Genomic DNA, 19,197 nt, shown 5'->3' with positions numbered 1-19,197 from the left:
AGGACCGGAAATGGTCATTCCCTCCTAAGGAAGATTCGCCTGTAAATGACAAGGGTTTGTATCTGCAGAAAAACAAATAGCAAATTGTTAATAGAATTTGTATTTTTCATAGCTACCCAAACCTGAGACATTCAAGTTTTATAACCCACCATATCCACACAATGTGTCCCGACCAGAGTTTGAGTGGGATCACGGCCAACAGGGTTAACACTTACCAGGCCACATATAGGGTCGGTGGTGCAACCATAACAGGTTGCTAGACCCTCGGTAATTCAGAACCAACTGCATTAAATGACTAAGGTTTGTATAGTTAGGAAAAATACAAATTATTTTGAAAATGTTATTCACTGTACCACCAATCCACTTTTTCTTTCCAATTGTGGTTTAGTAGAGGAAATCCAGGAAAGTCATTGAAATAATTCAAATGGTTTAATAAAAACAGTGTACAGTATTTCATTACATTACTACCCCAATTACAGTGGTTAAATATCCTTTTTTATAGTAATTATTTGAGGACTGAATGGTCACAGCTGGTCGCCAGCAGGGCATTGGGTAATGTCACAGGGTAGAGGTTAATATGTGGGATAGGGGAAGGACTGTAATTTTTTAAAAGGGAAAGTGGGAAGCTTACATTTCAGAGAGTTATAGTATGTATTGGAATAGCAACTTTATTTTTTAGAAAAAAAATTATTTTAATTTTTTAGAGACTCCTTGAGACATGGTGTCTACAGTATGTACTCTTACTCCGTGTTATATTGAATACCTTAATATTCTAATGTCTTTTTCTTTTACAGATTATGTATATTTTGAAACATCCTCAACCTCACCATATCAAATTAGGAGAATAGAAGAACTTAATAAGGTAAGAGTTTTAGTTTATCATTGAATTTTTCTTATAGATTAAGTTTTGTAGATACATAAGCTACTGTAAATGATTTAGATTCGTAAAAGGCCAGTTATTAGTTTTAGCTATTGGAAATTTTTAAAGATATGAACATCTTTGTGTAGAAGTGTAAAAACATTGCTAGATTCAACATTTTCCCAGAATTTAAAATTTGCCAGATATTTATTTTGTTTCGCCACAACAACCCAGTCCATATCTATTCCATTTTGTTAAGGTATGATTGAAAATATTTTCCAGCTTGTAATTTTTTTCTTTTTATTTTAATTTCCGTTGTTTTTGTCAACTGAAGGTGTGCAACCTTAGGGTCAGAAGATCTAAAAGTAGTAGTCAGCGGATATAATATGCACACTTATTTGTATGGAACAAAAACTACTGTAATAAGAAAATTATTCGTGCGGAAGGGATTGCATTAATTAATGCTGATGCTGTTGCAATGAACTCTTTAACATGGCTTCGTTTGGCTCAAGAAGACGCCGAGGTATGTCATCTCTGGTATGTCCTGTAAGGGGGAAGAGAAATTCTGAAGGATGGTATATTAGGGAGGTAGAAGGCTTACCTTTCTATCTCGTTAATCGACAAACATCATGGATAACCTTGCCCTGGAGTAATGAGGGAGGGAAATCTCTTTTTGAAACGTATTTATCATGAAATTTTCTTTGCTCTTCAGAGATTAAGGTTGAGGTAGAGAGTCAATGCTTTTGACACCATTATCCACCATGCAAGTTCCCTGATTTTCCCTAAGTGAACTTCATCCAAGCCAATGAGAGTGCTTACCATGATCTCTTGCCCAAACAGAGGTTCTTCCTTACCCAACCAGGTCCCAAGTCTTCTTGTTCATCATACTAAAGTCAAGTGTCCTCCAAACCTTTCAAGTCTTTGCAGCCCTTTAAACTTCTCTCTTATTTCTCATTCCAAAAAGGAGGCAAGGGGAAGGGGAAAGGTTGCTAAGGCGCGATGTCCTTGTCTCGTACTAGCGCAAGGGTGTAGGATCCTTGCCATGCCATTGGGCAATGTGGCAATGGCAGGGTGAAACATAGTGAGACCTTGTCCTTTAAAAGGGTGTTCGGCTGTCCATTTTAGACTCACGCCCTCTCCTTTCAGTAAGACCGATCCAAGTTCTGATGGTCTTTCAAATCGCTTGTAACCTTAGCACAGGTTTCAGCGATGATGGAGAAAGGTGTACTGCTTTGTTGATGATCACTCGGGCTACCACAGTCTTCTCCTTATGTTGGAGATAGTTGGCATTGCTTGAGGGTGCCTGCCGCATTCATTTGGTCCGTAGCTACACTTGCTTCACATCCTATTTTACCTTCATAATTGCATCATTCTCTACTTCTAGGTATTCAATCTCTTCTCTGTTATCCTCCAGTTGCACTGAATGGACTACATAGCCCAAATTCCTAAGATCAATTAGAAAATCCTCGGTAATTCTACAGGGCCTGAAGAGCAATCATTGGTATATTTCCTTTGAATTGGGTCCATTGTAAAATTAACCTGGATGGAAGTCAAACTTTTGCAAGAGGAAGTGAATGCAGAGGAATTTCCTCATCTCAGTAGGATTGTAGAGGAGAGGCGCCTGTTTTCTCCCTGCTACCTGCTGTGTCCCATTATGGCCTCAGGATCTAAAATGAATGGCACATTTTATACTATCCTTGCAGAACCTGTTCATAGCCATTGGGGTAAAAAGGATGATCCTTAGTAATACCATCATTGGCAATATGAAATCACAAGGAGAGCTTACAAAAGTAGTAAAGTAGAGGTGTCAATTAATACTAGTATTTGTGCTTTGAGGGGTGAAGAACATGGTGATGAGCAGCTGTTTATAGTTTCGTTTCATAAGCTTCATCATGCTCTTGTATGGTGCAAAATCCTCGTCCATGGTATACATATACTTGAAGGCATGCACATTGAAGAGTGCATGCTCTGTGCCATGTTTGTCAAGTTCTCCAACACCCATGACATCTCTCCCGACTTCTTGGATGTGATGCTTTCATACTCTTTGTCACTTTTGTTGTCCTTAAAATCCTTTTCCTCACTAGCTGAACAGATTCAGCAAGGACCTGTTCAGTCGCCTCTTCATGCTCATCAAGCAAATCCCTGGAAGCTTTCATCTGTCACGCTGTACCAAGGTCACACACTTCATGATCGTCTGGTTGTAGGATTCATAAGGACTGAACCCTGTGAAATCTTCACATACTCGGCCCACTAACATTTACAGTTGTCATTCACCGTCTGTGACTTCATATCCTTGAATGTATCTTTGACCGCAGAGGTGAATTCTGCATTAGTGAAAGCTTACCAGTATTTTATGTCTTTATGGCTGATTGTAGTCACACCATCATATATCTGCTGTAATAGGTCTTAAAGTTTTATACGATTCCCTGGTGCCTCGGCTGGAGGAAAGAACTTCACCTCCATGTTATCGTGTAGTACCTGGATGGAATACGAGTTCCTTGGAGCATTGTCATCGGTTAGCAGGAAGCAATAGTGGAACCAACTGAGGAAGAGGTTACTTATAGTCCACACCTTCCTGTATATCTATAACACAAGCAGCAAATTCTTGCTGGAGTGATAGGGTGCACATTGGTTGGCCAAATTATAAATGAAGCCAGGCCAAATAAAGCAGCCTGCGCATATCGAGAAAATCAATGTAAACCTGTAAAATCTGAGGGAAAGATAGTTTTTAGAATGTGAGTTAAAGAATACAGACGTTTGTATTTTATAAAGTTCGTTGAGATAAGACACAAATGTGACATTTCATATATTAAAATCAGTGAACAAAAAATTCTGTATTGGGTGCGTGATGTTCTTCCTGGGAAATGAAAATGCGCCGAGACATCTAAGAAACTGACGATCAGTAATAATTTATAAGTAATGCATAGTTATCCATTAAATTTAGTGTACATCAATACAGTTCAGTATGAGTATTGAGTGAGTTATGTTAAGGAGCACAACTTGGCTCCATTAAATCAATGTTTTTGGGGTTCAGATTATTTTTTTTTTCTTAACTGATTATTTTTTCATTTAAAAACCATTTGAAAAGGTGTACATTGGACATTTTAATTTTTATATATATATTATTTGATCAGTGCTTAGAAGTTACTTTTAAAGGTAACTTTTTCATGTGGAAGTTTTCAAGTGAATGTAAAGGTTGTAGATGACTATAAATCTTTTCATGTTTGGATGACAAATATCAGTGGATATTAAAAAAAGTAGTAGCTATTCTTTTTTTCCAAAAATTTAATCTTTTGAGAAATTAGGTTTAAATATTTGTGTAGAGATTGAGCGTGTATGTGTATGGGCTTTTGGCAGTAATATTCCTCACTAGTTGAGAACATAAGGACACAACCATATTTCAGGGCTACTCTGTTTATTAACCAGTGGTGAGCACCTTTTCTCAAATTCAAATTTATTGCTCCCTAAATATACAAATACAGTATACACATGACTAAATGCGCACACATGAAGATTGGCTGGCGTAATATATTCTTGTGTGAATTTTTCTGGGAAAATTTATTTATCATCTCTGACACTTCATGCATCTTCTGTAATCATAACCCAAGAATTGTAAATATATAAATGAGCAGGCAAAGAAATAGCATTTGTTCCAACACGGATTACTTACCTCGAACTACTTTCTTAGGAGTATCTGGGATTCTCCTCCCAACCAACCAGAATTTTGTGTAGTTTCCCCTATCTCCGTTTTCTATAGTGGGTACCTCTGTAGCGGATGAATACGCGCCCTGAGGCGACCCGGGTCAGTGAGCGTGCGTGGCCAGGTCTCGGTCATCAGCAAGTTTCTGGTCGCGTCGTGATTAACATCTCGCCGCGCTCTCTTCGCCCAGTGCGACCCTTTGTGTCCCCACGAGGTCCCCACATGTTCAACCCTAACCTTATCCACCTCTTTCCTCTGTGTCCCTGTGTCGCTTGGTGCTTTAGTGTTCAATTATGGAGCATCCTCGTTGTTGGCCCGGGCCTATGGCCGGTAAATCTTGTGGTGCTTTTCTGTCCAAGCTGGAGGTCGACCCTCACACCTTGTGTTCTTCGTGTAGGGGCAGTGTTTGTTCCCCTACAGCCACGTGTCCGGAGTGCGAGTCTTGGATCGAAATCCAGTTGGTTCTCTACAGAACCAAGAAAAAGAAGGCACCCAAGAGATCGCCCAAGAAGGCTAGCTTCTGCTCGCCATTAGCGTCGCCCGATGCCCTGTCGGAGAGGGGTTCCCTACCAACTTCCCCTACCCAGAGTAGGGGACGAGGTGAGTCCGTTGCGGGGAAGCGGCCCATTGCCCTTCCCCAAGAGTCTGATATTCCTGATGTGGGGGATGTTGTGTCGGTTCAGGCTTGTGGGGGGGGGGGAGACGAGGTCCTGGTGCCTACAGGACCCGTCTCTGCCGAAGATCCGATGTGGGGGAAGCCTGCTACGGCCCCTTCCCCCGAATCGTGGGTATGTGTTTCAGGTGCTTCAGCGACCGGGGGAGACGCAGGAAAAGAAGCAGGGTCATCGAATTCAGATTCCGTCTCCTGGACGGCCCCCAGGACGCCCTTTAGGTCGCCCATGAGACTAGAGGAAGAGTTCGACAACTGGTTCGCTCCCAAGAAAGCGCCTCGGTCTCCCCTGGCGCCGTCGTCAACGCTCCCGCCCGTCTTTTTGCAGCCTCCTTCGCCAGTGGAACGACACGGGATCCCCTAGCAGCATTAGATGTGTCAGTGGACTCAGCGGGCTCGTCTTCCTCCCCGTCATCGTTCTCTTGGAAGATGAAGGCCCAAGGGACTCGAGGAAGAAATGGAAGAGGTCCCGCTCACGCTCTCGCCACTCCAGGAAACGGGCTAGAACCTCCAAGAGGAAGTACAAGAAGAGCCGTTCGTCAAGGGATAAGTGGGTGCGAGTCACGATCCCCCGGAGCGAACTTCTCAAGGCAACCTCCACTCCGGGTGGCTCCCTAGAGCCGCTTCTTCACCCTCACGACACGGCTCCTCCGGTAGGCCCGACCATCGTCAGAAGTCGACCCACCAGGTGACTTTCACCAACCATAAGTCCGCGAAGGCACCGGCTCCATCCGCCCAGCGGAAAGAGCTGCTTTTTCGGCCCGGCAGCGTGGTCCCAGCCTCCGGTCCCTCGGCGGCTTTCCCCGAGAAACAGGGCCAGCCAGCTGATCCGGGGAAGCCCGTGGCTCCGCGGGAGGGAGTAGAGCCATGACGGCTACTTCCGTCCCAGCGGATCCGCCCGCTCTGCAGGTCGCCGCGCCACTGGCTCGACATGAGAGGAAGGTTCTACCTTCCCACGTGGCACCATCCGTTATCGACGAGGCTCCCCATGCGGATGACCAGGTAACGGAAGGTCTCATAGAAAGAGGAGAGTGCTCTTCAGACGACGTCTCCTCCTACCACAAAGTCTTGGCCCTCATCAGGCGCCACCACAGGCTGGATGAACCTGAGCCCTCGGCAGAGCAGGCCTGGCTCTCCGGGGTGAGCAGATTGGTGGACAACCCGGTCCAGCAGAAGCCATCCCTAACCCTACCTCTGGCGCCGGACGTGAAGCTTGGTATGGACCACGTTGATAATTTCATAGCCAGCCAAGCGGACGCCTCCAGGAGCCAGGGTGCCTCCAAACTTCTACCGGGAGTTAGAACGCAGAAACGCTTTTACGTCCCGAATGGTCGTCGAGGAGGTTCCCGTACAGTCGAGCCAGCTATCGCCATCTTAAGTCAGGGAGCGGCAGAAGACAGGGCATCCTCTGCTCCGGTGTGCTTCTCACCAGCAGAAACCTCCATGATGGAGGATATGGCCCAAGACCTGGTCAACGTTTCTTCTTGGTTGGACTGTTGGGCCTGCACCCTGGTGGGGTTCCAGTCCTCACATGACCTCTCCATTCCTGAAAACCAGTCCTTATTACGGGAGTTCATCAGCTTGGGGGGGGGGGGGGAAAGCCTTGAAATCTCTCCTTTCAATCCCTCTCACAAGAAGCCAATTGGGTCCTGTGGAAACGGGATACAGTTTTGAGCTAGTTGAGGAACTCGCCGGTGTAGGGCGAGTCTAGGTTCCCCCTGAAGACGGTCGAGGAGGTGATGGAGAGGGTCAGGAAACTCAAAGAAGCGGGAGAGCCCAGACCCCCGCCTGCAAGATGTCCAGCTCACAGGAGACCCTCTTCAGACGCCCCTCACCCGTCCCATTCTTCGCCAGTCCAACTGAGGAGAGTCCCCCCGTCGGTGTCTTGGCACCAAGCCCCGCACCCCTCCCGTAGGGGAGGTTCAACCCCGCAAGCATCCTTTAGGCCCTCCTATTCCAACTCCAGGAGAGGACGCTCCAGCCACGCCTCTAGGAGAAGATAGGCAGAGAGGCCCCCTACTCCTGCCGAAGCCTTAGGTAGGGGGATACTTCAAACACTCTTGGCAAGCTTGGCGGGACTACGGAGCGGATCCATGGACTGTAACAGTACTGAAGGACGGGTACAGGTTGCCCTTCCTAGCGGAACCGCCCCCTCTAATTCCATACCAACAGGCAGAGTGGTTGGCGCCCAAGGACCCCTTAAGAAAAGCAGCATTTCAGGAGGAAGTGTCGGCCATGCTCGCCAAAGGGGCGTTGGAACCAGTCGAAGAACCCCAACCCGGGGTTCTACAGCAGACTCTTCCTGGTGGAGAAAGTGACAGGGGGTTGGAGGCCGGTCATAGACCTTTTAGCCCTCAACAAGTTTGTGTGCAAGATCGACTTTAAGATGGACACCCCGAAGTCGGTGATGGCAGCCTTGAGGGAAGGGGACTTCATGATGTCCTTAGACCTCAAGGACGCCTACTTTCAGATCCCTATCCACCCCTCCAGCAGGAAGTTCCTAAGAGTGAAGTGGGGTACCCAAGCGTTGCAATTCAGAACTCTCTGCTTCGGGCTGTCGACAGCTCCTCAGGTCTTCACGAGATCTTCACAACAGTCTCAGTCTGGGCACACGAGCAGGGCATCCGCCCGATTCGTTACCTAGACGACTGGTTGTTACTTTCAGCCTCAGAGGGAGTACTGAGGAAGCAAGGCGCAAAGCTTCTACGGTTCTGCAGGGACTTGGGTATCACCATCAACCTGGAAAAATCGCAGCTGACGCCCTCCACCAGGATGACCTACCTGGGGATGGTTCTAGACACCCAATTGGTGAGGGCCTTCCACTCCTCAGAGAGGTTGGACAATCTGGATCGGATACTTCGACCCTTTCTAACGGACCAGCCGAGGAGAGCCAAAGACTGGCAGAGGTTGGTAGGCCACCTCGTGTTGGAGAAGTTAGTCCCCCGGGGGAGACTCAAACTGAGTGGTTCAATGGAACCTGAAGGAGCTCTGGACCCCGGGGGAGTCCCCGCACAAAATAGTTCCGGTGTCCCCGGCGACAAAGGAAGTCCTGAATTTGTGGCACGACAGGACGAAACACCCTCAAGGGAATGCCCTTTTCAATTGACCCTCCGGAGATGCTGTTGTTCACGGACGCATCAAAGGAGGGGTTGGGAGCCCACCTTCTCGACGAGTTGGCGAAGGGGAAGTGGTCCCTCGAGGAGAGGAGCCGTCACATAAACGTGCTAGAGCTGATGGCCGTGCAAAGGGCATGCCAAGAATTTGTCTATCTACTCCGGGGAAACACCGTGGCTCTGATGTGCGACAACACCACGGTGGTGGCCTACGTGAAAAAGCAAGGAGGGCTGATGTGCGACAACGCCACGGTGGTGGCCTACGTGAAAGAGCAAGGAGGACTGAAGTCGAAGGAGCTGTGCAGTCTCACGACACAATTCCTGGAATGGGCCTCAAAGGAACAGGTCAAGGTCACAGCCAGGTTCATTCCAGGAAAGAGGAACGTTCTAGCCGACGGCCTCAGCAGGATGGGTAAAGTAGTAGGGTCGGAGTGGTCCTTACTCCCGGAAGTGGCCCAGATGGTCATCCTGAAGTGGGGGTCGCCGGTGATGGACCTCTTCGCCACGAGACTCAGCGCACAGCTCCCCGTGTTTTGTTCTCCTGTGCCAGATCCAACAGCAGCGTTCGAGGACGCCTTTCAACATCCTTGGAACAACCTTGACGTGTATGCCTTCCCGCCCTTCGGGATGCTCAGACAAGTCCTCAACAGAGTGAGGCGGGCAAACAACCCGTGGATGACTTTGGCAGCGCCCTGGTGGCCGGAAAGAGACGCAGACAGACCTCCTCTGGCCCCTCAGACCACCTCCTCTGTCAGCCACACTTCCAAAGGTTTCACGAAAACCCTCGGTCCCTCCGCCTACACGCGTGGAGGTTATCGAGCGACTCCTGAAGAGGGAAGGATACTCGTCAAAGGCCGCAGCAAGGATGTCGGGTTACCTAAGACGGTCTTCTGTCGCAGTATACCGAGCGAAGTGGACCACCTTTACTAAATGGTGCGCCCCACAGAACATCAGGCCGTTGGAGGCCTCCATTCATAGGATAGCCGACTTCCTAGTCTATCTGAAAGACGACGTGGGTATATCTATTCCGGCCATCAAGGGAGTCCGAGCGGCTTTGGGCCAAGTCTTCCTCCTAAAAAGCATTAATCTAGGAGCTTCAAGACAAATCTCGATGCTCATCAAGAGCTTCGAACAATCAGGTTCCCCCAGGCCTCTAGAGTGCCCCAGTGGGATGTGGCCAGAGTTCTGAAGGTCCTGTCGGAGCCACCCTTCGAACCCCTCAAAGATATCCTAGACAAGGAGCTCACCCTCAAGACTCTCTTCCTTTTAGCCCCAGCTTCAGCGAAGAGAGTAAGTGAGCTCCATAGGTTGTCATACGAGATCTAGCACACGAAAGGTTGGCGAGAAGTAAGTTTCAGGTTCTTACCCAATTTTGTAGCCAAAACTCAGAATCCAGCTTACGGGGACCCTAGGTTCGAGGGGTTTTCAGTGCCAGCAATTCCGCGTTCGGACAACCCGAGGGACTTGTTACTGTGTCCAGTCAGAGCTGTGCGAAAGTACCTGGAAAGAACGTCCAAGCTTCGACCTGGGATCAAGAGTCTGTTCGTCTCGTCGGGGCTAGTGAAGAAGGCAGTCTCCAAGAATACGGTCTCTTTCTGGTTACGACAGGTAATTATGGGGGCTTACGACAGCACAGGAGTCTCTCTTAGGGGAAAGCCGAGACCCCATGATATTAGGGGCCTGAGTACTTCGTTGACCTTCGAGAGGAACATGGCTGTGGGCCAGATCCTGAAGGCGGGCACTTGGTCCAGGCAGTCCACCTTTACGGCTCACTACCTGAAGGATTGTTCTGGGAAGTCTTTGGACGGTTTCTCTATTGGTCCCGTCATTTCTGCGCTCCAGAAGATTTAAGGTCGTAGCCCCGGGGAAGCCGTGGGCAGTAAGTCCAAGAGACACAGGTTCCTTCCTTACCTTTCCCCTCCAATCCCCTTGATCCCTTTTCCTGCCATGGGGAACACGTTCAGTTGAAAGCATCCATGTCTGAAGACTCTTACAGAGGTGAGTTACTTAGACACTAAGATAGTTTTTTGCGTAGTTTTCCCTAATTCTCATTTTTATTTTGGGGTCAGAAGAACCTAGCCTCCTAACTAGGTTCGTTCCCTTTTCCAGCTGGTCTCTCGGTCCGAAAGGCCACTCCCACCTCCTAAAGTATAAGTCTCCTAAGGAAGTAGTTCGAGGTAAGTACTCCGTGTTGGAACAAATCACAAATTTTAAGTAATTTGTATTTTTCCTAACAGTACTTACCTCGAACTACTTTCGGGTTATGGCCCACCCATCCTGCACTGTGTGCCTTACAGGAGTTTTGATACCATATCTGTCAAAAACTTACTGATGACCGAGACCTGGCCACGCACGCTCACTGACCCGGGTCGCCTCAGGGCGCGTATTCATCCGCTACAGAGGTACCCACTACTGTATAGGAAACGGAGATAGGGGAAACTACACAAAATTCTGGTTGGTTGGGAGGAGAATCCCAGATACTCCTAAGAAAGTAGTTCGAGGTAATTACTGTTAGGAAAAATACAAATTAGTTAAAATTTGTGATACTTAGAGAGACGTGCAGCAAACGTTTATTTATGAATACCATATTATGTACGATATAAGGAAACCCATTATCAATTCCTCAGAAAATCTTAGAAAATGGTGGAATTATTTTATTATATATGGTACACATTAGATATAAATCTATCCCCTGAAATTTTTTAAGAAAAAGTAAATAAATAGGTACGAGGTCATGAAATGGTTTTGCATGGGACCAGGCACGCCTACGCAAATATACACAAATTACTTTTCCTACACAAATACAAATCGTTCGCCCTTTACTATGGATATACTGTTCCGACTTTTCTGGAAACTAGCCATAAACTTTTTACGAAGGTAAACAAACCACCGTTGGTTAGTGGATGTAAACCAACCACCCCAATCACTCAGCTAGACTACCACTTTTGTTTTTGGCTCGGTGAAGAGTAGACATGTTATCTCTCTCCTGTAAAACCCTATTTAAAGAACTGGCCTGACTCGCTTTGTTTTCCTTTTCTTTTTACAGGTGTGTGTGGTCTTACTGAGGACTACTAAGTTTCAGGTTTGCCCTGGCATTGATGGTCTCTTGCTGGACTGTTATGTTTGGTCGGGAGACTGATCCTCATTCCCTTTGCCCTGGGTGCAAGCGACACAATTGCACTCTCGCCTCCCTGCGAAGCGTGTTGGGAGTGACCATGCATCTAGTGGGAGCAGTACGGTAGGCGATGAAAGAAGTCCAAGGAACGGCTCTTAGAGGTGCTGAAGCTTGGGGCACAGTGGGAGGGCCCATCTACTCAGCAGGGATTGGCCATAGCCTCCCCCCCCTGGCCTCTGGAGTGAAGTTCCCTCAAAATATCTTGTGCCCTTAGCCTAATTGTCCTTCCCTACTTCTTGCCCATTTGAGGAGATGCTGGCAGTGGCTCCCGGAGTCCTGGCCAGGCTTGCAATCTTCCCTCACCCCACGGTAGAGCTTGTTAGCTGATCTCGGCTAGTATGTTGAGTTCCCTCAACAGTAGAAAAATACTCATGCTGTTCCTCCACCTTATGAGGCAGGTCATCCTCCTCGCCAATGTGAGAGGGCTTCCTCTCTTGAGTGGTCACCCCCTTGAGTACCTCATAAGCCAGCACTAGACACGTCTGTGCCTTGCTCCAGCTCATTGGATCATCCAGATGGTGGGCGACTGTCGACCCTTGCCATCGGCATGAGTCTCATGAGGCATAACCGTTTGTGGTTATTGCCTCAGGCTCCTGCATGTTATGACGTTTGCAGGTGATGGAAGCTCCCTTTCGCAGACGAGCCCCCTCTGCCTTGCTCGTTTCCATCCGAGCGCGTTCCTCCTCCTGTAGGAGTCCACAAAGTAACTAGTCAACCTCTTGCAAGTTCCCTGACGAGTGTTCACTCTTCTATCCAACATGGTACAACTTTCAGAGGAAAAAGCCCATGTTGGGCTGGCGAGGTATGCGGGCAAGCTTCTCCCTCTGACGAAGGTTTGCTTCTTTCTCTAACTGGGCACAATAACTTTCGGTCCACTGTCCAAGAATGGCAACTGCTTGTCATCGGCCCGTCTGTTGGGGTTCCTGCGGCCATCCCTTCATTCACAAAGGATGTGCCATGGTGTAAAGAGCTCATTGAAGCTGTGAAACAAGCATTTAGCAAACTAGTTCTAGCTCCACCATCACAGACCTTAGCTAGTCTAATCCCTATTCCTCTAGTGGTGTCAGGTTCACCTGGGAGCTCTGATCCACCTGTGGATTCCAGGTATATGAATACTGCAGTGAGGTATGCTCCTCTTCCAGCTGTGCTTTGTGCTGCTCCTCCTGAGTGATTGTCTAGGTACCAGAGATACCTAGACTCAAAGGTCTCCCATCCTGGTCAAGATCCCTGTTAAACCGACCTAGAGGAGAAGAGTTCACAGGCAAGAAATGCACTCAAGGGCTAGCAGGGGTTTGATCTCCAAGGGAGATCTCATTCACAGACAATTACCAGCTACTCTCCCACAGCCTCTGTTGGTCCTGGCTAATCCTCCATAGGCCTCGATGCCTGTGAAAGTCGCTCTCTCCTTGCCTGCTTCTTGGCCAAGGCAAGTAGCGAAAAAACCACCCCTCTAGGTCATAGGCCCTTAGAAGGGATCCCTTTGACAAACCAGACCCATCACTGACTCGTATGGGTGAGAGTTCGGGTCTGGATGAGTCACAAGATTGTTTCGGACCACTCTGATGGAGCGCTGCCAATGGCTGTAATGGAAAGAGAGTTAGACTATTCCTTCATTTAAGTCTTAGGTTGCTTAAGGAAAATCAGCAATCCTTTCTCTTCCTCCTAGGTGGGGAAAGACACGATCTTGGATTTTTTTCTGCCAAGTCCCCAGAACCAGCAATCTCAGAATTGATATGCCCTGGACTAGGAGGGTGAAGGGAGCCAAGAAGGTCTTTCCCTAAGCTGCTCGGACTTCAAACTCTTTTAGAGCTGGGCATTCATTGCGTGTAATTCCTCTTTCGTTCTTACGTCAGGGAAGTATAACAAAATCTTGAATGATGATCCCTTTCTCGGCGGTAGAGGCTGTGAACATTGAGTGGATTTCAAAGGCTTCTTTGCAAGCCACTTTGCTGATCTATTTCTAGTCTGGTTCAGTAGGTTATCTGATTGCCGATAAGGATTTGGCCAATTCAGAGAAGTGGAAAGCTATGTACACCTAGCTTTCTGGAGCGATGGGGGTCGAGTTCCTTGCCCATAGTGTGGTAAATCAGTGGACGAACTGAATTTTGAGGGGACACGACTCTGTCATTCCAAAATCCCAGAGGCAGGTGCCAAAGAGGGAAGTGCTCAAGTTATGCAACTCGTCGGTGAAGGGTTCTTTCTTGATTAACTTCATAGACATCGATACAGTGGCAGAGTGCTGGAGGCAGAACAGACGTGACTCCCTCCTCCGTAGGGCAGTGACATCTTGCCCTTATTTGCCCTTGGCACCGAGATGTCCCACGTCAACCTACAAGGACGTAGAAAAGGTTTAACAGCTTTTAAGAAGTCCACCACTAAGAAGCAAGTCCTGAACCAGAAGAGGTAAAGGTGGATGACGTGGTCGCTCCTATTAGGGGATGCCCCTCCACCGGTGGGAGAATTCTTGAAGCACATGGGATGGTCTCTGTCCTCCGTGTGGGGTGCCATATCCTGTTGATTCTATCATTCCCTCTGTTGACTCTTCATCCAGTGATGTAGTCATCCTTCACAAAGGGATCAGTAAAAGACCTTGCCCTTCAAATGTAAGTCCAAACCATGGAGAAGGACGCTTTCTGAGGTCCTAGATGTATTCCAGGCATCTACAGTTGACTTTCTTGTACAGAAGGCGTCTTGCGCCTGGAGACTGGTTATTGACCTCTTCCCTGAACAGGCTTGTTCTACAAACCCTGTTCAAGATGGAGACGGCAAATAGGGTACGATAGGCTATCAGACCAAAAGGCTTCATGGTAACATTGGATTTCAAAGATGCATACTTCCAGATCCCAATCCGTCCATTGTCAAGGAAGTACACGAGATTCATCGTTAACGAGAAAATATACCAATTCAAGTTGCTGTGTTTTGGACTATCCACAACATCGCGAGTTTTCACAAGACTGTTCACTCTAGTTTTAACTTGTTCTCTCACACTAACGGCATTCGTTATTACATAACTTGCACAGACTTTGTAGAGACCTTTCTCCTACACCAAGTCAGGCTTCTCACATTTTATCATGGTCTGGGATTGAAACATCATGAGAAATCTTTTGCAGCCTTCTCAAACCTGGTATACTTTATCTGAAAATGTAAAAAAAAAATGTCCAATTGGGCAAGGCTTTTCCATCTCGAGACAGAACAGAGACCAAGGAAAGTGGCTCGTCCCTTTAGGAAGCGAGACTCGCTACAACCACACCTTTGGCTACGCTTGTTAGGGTACTTGACCTATCTGGAACGTCTGGCCCCAACATCCGTTTGTGCGTTCGTTCTCTCCAGCGGCAACTGAAAATCTGTTGGTCTCGCACAGGATTCCTTTGGAGTTACAAGTTCCAATAGTATCAAAGCAAAAGAGAGACCTTGTTGGTGGGTAGATGATATCAACCTACTCAGCGGAGTAGATATCTCTTCTCCCCCCAGATTTGATGGTCTTCAGGGATGCATCAAAAGAAGGGTAGGGCTCACCTGTTACAACACATGACCTCCGGACTGTGGTCTGAATCTGATTGGCAGTGCCACATAAACCTCCTAGAAATAAGGGAAGCCTCCTTTCAGGACACTTTGTTCTGTTGATGAGCAACAACACAACGGTAGTGGCTTGTCTAACCAAACTGGGAGGTACTTTTTCATGGCAGCTATGCCATCGAGCTGTGGAAAGACTATGATGGAATGGAGACAACTTGATCACTCTGTCACCTCTTTCCATTCTGGGCAAGAAAAACATCCTAGTCGACAATCAGAGCAGGAAGACTCAGGTAGTTGGTTCCAAGGGGTCTTTGCATCTTCAGATAACCAACAATACTGGACTTTGTGAGGTTTGCCAATGATTGATTGATTGATTTGTAGTTGTCTGCTATCCTGACATCTAGGTAACTGATGCGGAATTTGCCGATGATAGATCTGTTGGTAACTTCCCTGAACTGGAGTCTTCTAGTGTGTTGCTCGCCAGTATCGGATCCCCAGGCAGCTCTGCAAGAGGTCTTTCAATATCCGCCGAACAACCTGGAAGTCTACACGTTCCCTCCCATCTGTCTGATGAGGAGCAAGGGCATCACAAGACCTCTCAATATCCCTGATAGCTCCGCTGTGGCAGCAAGCAGAATGGTACTAGGACCTGCTGCTCACAGAAGTACTGAGAGAGCTTTCTTTCCTTCTCGGCCTCCTCAAACAACCTCACACAGAGATATACCACAAGGCAGTTGCTTCCCTACAACTTCACACCTGGAGGTTACCCAGCATCTCACGCAGAGGTTTTTTTTGCAAGCAGTGCCAAAAGGAATGTCTGGGTACCCCCCATAAGTTGTCTATCGCTGTATCAGGCAAAGTAGGCTCTCTTCTAGTTGGTGCCATGGAAGAAATGTCGCTCCTCAATGCCAGTTCTTATTGTACCTTAGTGGAAAAAACAGCTCGATCTATGTGGTGAAAGGCTACCGCTCAGCATTGAACATTGTTTTTTTAGACTGAATGGTGTAAACATTTCCTCCTCAAATGAATTATCTCTCATACTGAGTTTTAGGCTTAATGCCCCCAGTCAGAAGTTAGACCATCTCCTTGGATTGTACTTCATTTACTACAACCTCTGAAAGGAGCGTCTCATGAAACATTACGTCAGTTCTCAGATCGTGACGACTCTCTAGACTGTTTTCCTCCTCTCCTTGTCCTTTGCCAAACTTGTCATCTAGTTGCATGGTCTTTCCTACGACATAGCCCATTCAAGGGGAAGGGGGAATTAGCACTGAATTTTGTCCCCGATTTCGTTGCTAAGACTCGGAATCCGGTGGTAGCAGACCCTAGGTTCGGATTTTCCAGACTAACAAGTCTCAGCCATGTAACTGATGATACTGATAGATTGTTACTCGTCCTGTGAGAATGCTGCCGCGGTATCTCAAATGAACTTTTGAAGCTCGCCCGCATGTCAATCTACTATTTGTCAGCATGGACAGGGTCCAAAGGAGAGGAAATAAAATCTCGATCTCAGCTTGGCTTTGCCCGGCCATTGAACGAGTGTTAAATCCTGGCTCTCCCCCAGAGATCGCAGACCCAGAGTTCCTGATGTTAGGGACGTTATTACGTCCCTAGCATGTAAAAGTAACTTCTCTGTGTTGCATGTCCTAGAAGCGGGTGTCTGGAAGTGTCAAAACACCTTTATGGCCCACCCCTAGAAAGTCCTTCCTGCAATCAAAAGTGGATAAATAGACCAGCTGAGTGTGCGAACAGGGTGTTTGGGCTTACCCAACCCCCATTAATTAGTGGTGGTTTGTTTCCTTCCTGTTTAAAGTTTGTCTAGTTTCAAGTTATGCCGAAACAATGTACAGTATATCAGGTTTGTATAGTTAGAAAAAACACATTATTTCCAAATTTGTTACTTTAGCAAAAAAATTATTTTCATTAAAAAAACCTATTTGGAATTTGAAATATAGACATTCTTTTAGCCTAAAATTTATTCTGAAGTTCCAAAATTCCAATCCAGGGTTTGAGAGAGACTTTTTAAATATAATCACAGCCACTGTTTAATGTTATATATACGTTAAGTACACAAATGTAGTTTCATTCATATTCCAGACTGACCCTGGTATTAGCAATTAACAATAATAATAATGATAATATACTGCGTCTCAGCGATGCTCTTGCAAAGATTCTCTGAGAATACTATTTCTGCCTAGTGGTCTGTGGAGCTGGATTTCCCACTCCTCTTGATAATGCTGAATGGCCCAACAGACCATTGCATTGGGCTATTTAGCCCAAATTCTTGAAAAATTATGCTTGAACGTCTCAAACTAGCCCTTGCTTGCTTGGAAATGCCTGCGCATTGTAGAATTTGGATTTTGACTGGTGCTAAGTTGTGGTTCCTCAAGCATGAAATGGCAGAGCAGAGACTTAGTCTTCCTGTAGGTGATGTCGGATTCAATGACTATTTTGCGGTGCTGATTCTCAATGCACATGAACAAGGCATTCTCCATCTAAGTTGTAACCTTGTACCCCACCATTGTTTCATGCTTTGGACTATGTATCATTTGCAGCAAAAGTTTATGAAAACTTGGTGGTACTGTATTTAAAAATACTGTATGAAATGGGTTTAGAATAAATGGAATTTTCTATTCAATTTGCAGTATCTTTTTTTTATGATATTATTGTTCTATATAACTATGCTGGGCATATTGTTAGGGTTTTTATAGGAATAGTCTATCATATTTTGGAGACAGTTAAATACACAGAGCAAATAGAAATGATGACATTCATTTTATTGAGAATTTTTATATGTTCCATATAGTATAAGTAAGAGATTGGTTTCTGCCAATTAGATACTGCCCCACCCATAGAGGAGTGCAGTAGTCCTCTACAGTTAACAACAACACTGCAGTGCAACTTCCAGAGAACCATCTGAAATAGTTTAATGTAACCAGGTTTAATAATCCAAATGATATGCAAAATTTACTGTCATAAGATTTGAAATAACCCTTTCTATATACTTCCAAAAAGAAAATTCATCTATACTGTAATCCCTTTTCTGTTTCCAAGAGTACACATTTCTTTAGACATATAACTTGTATTCAAGGACCTACTTTTCTTTACTTTTATAATTGAATCAAGAAAAGTAGCCTTGTTGAAGGACATCATAAAGTAGGCATTTAATAAGTTAATGAATGTGTTTGTGGGAGAATTCAGCATTTGGTGACAATCGAACAAGAACTATCATCACTTACATGTGTCATTCTGTTAATGTACAGTTATGCAATAAAATTTCTTAAGACTGAAATGAAGATAATCACTCGATTCAGCCTCCTCTGTATATTCCTCACCTTCGTGGTTGTGCACCGTAGAATTTTTTGTAGACTACCTTTTTTTTATCTTTAGTCCATTAAAACTGAGGCAATTTCTTAAATTTTTATTATGCAGTTTCTTTTGAAGGTGATGGGTAGATCCAATGAGATCAAATGGTTTTGATCAATGGGGTCTACATTTGATGAGGTTGGGAAAGTCAACACAAGGCCAGTCTTAGACGAATGGCATGTAAATGGAATTGATTGTATTGTAAAGAGGGAAATGAGGCCTGGTTTGGACCTTAGGATGCCGATCTTAACGTTCACATTGTCAGAACATAATATTTTATAATTGCGTTATTTTCACTTTGATATCTTTGGTCTTTATTTACTTATATGTCATTTGATTCTTTTAAGCAGTCAGATTATCATAAATCCTTTGCTAGCATCTGTACCTAAAACACACCTCAAAGTGTTGTTGAAGGAACACTTGTGATAAGACCATTTGTGTACGTGTAAGACATGTTATCAATATCAGTGGTCACACATGTTACTTGATTTTGACGGTGTCAAGGCAGGTGTGGAATATAACTTTTTTCTAAATAGGACATATGTTTGCTTAGGGCTAATGGAAGTCTTAAGTATAGCTTAATGTTATTTCAATGTGATTTCATACAGGAAACATGAGTTTTTTATGCTGTCAGTGTTTAACGAATCTTTCTTTATTTCGCCCTTTTTTTTTTTAGATAAAAAGTAAATTAATGCTTAGGGCTAATGGAAGATAAAATATCATTGGAAGGAGAAAGGAGTAATGATGTATAATTGTTTTAAGCATTTAGGAACTATGGTCTCCAATGCAGGGTCAATA

The 19,197-nt window shown here is 45.8% G+C and overlaps 1 protein-coding gene across 7 annotated transcripts in view; it reads left to right on the top strand.

The window, feature by feature from the left end:
• MTA1-like (metastasis associated 1-like) overlaps positions 1–19,197 on the top strand; it is a 182,772-nt gene that overhangs the window by 21,687 nt on the left and 141,888 nt on the right. For all 7 annotated transcript variants that reach the window (XM_068376979.1, XM_068376980.1, XM_068376978.1 and 4 more), the window contains exon 2: positions 795–862. In XM_068376979.1, the coding sequence (XP_068233080.1) occupies positions 795–862 (68 nt within the window). The remainder of the gene's footprint in view (positions 1–794; positions 863–19,197) is intronic.

The sequence above is a fragment of the Palaemon carinicauda genome, chromosome 7, assembly GCF_036898095.1.
Source record: "Palaemon carinicauda isolate YSFRI2023 chromosome 7, ASM3689809v2, whole genome shotgun sequence".
Lineage (NCBI taxonomy): Eukaryota > Metazoa > Arthropoda > Malacostraca > Decapoda > Palaemonidae > Palaemon > Palaemon carinicauda.
Note: the sequence above shows the minus strand (reverse complement) of the source record. Positions and strands in the feature narration are given on the sequence as shown.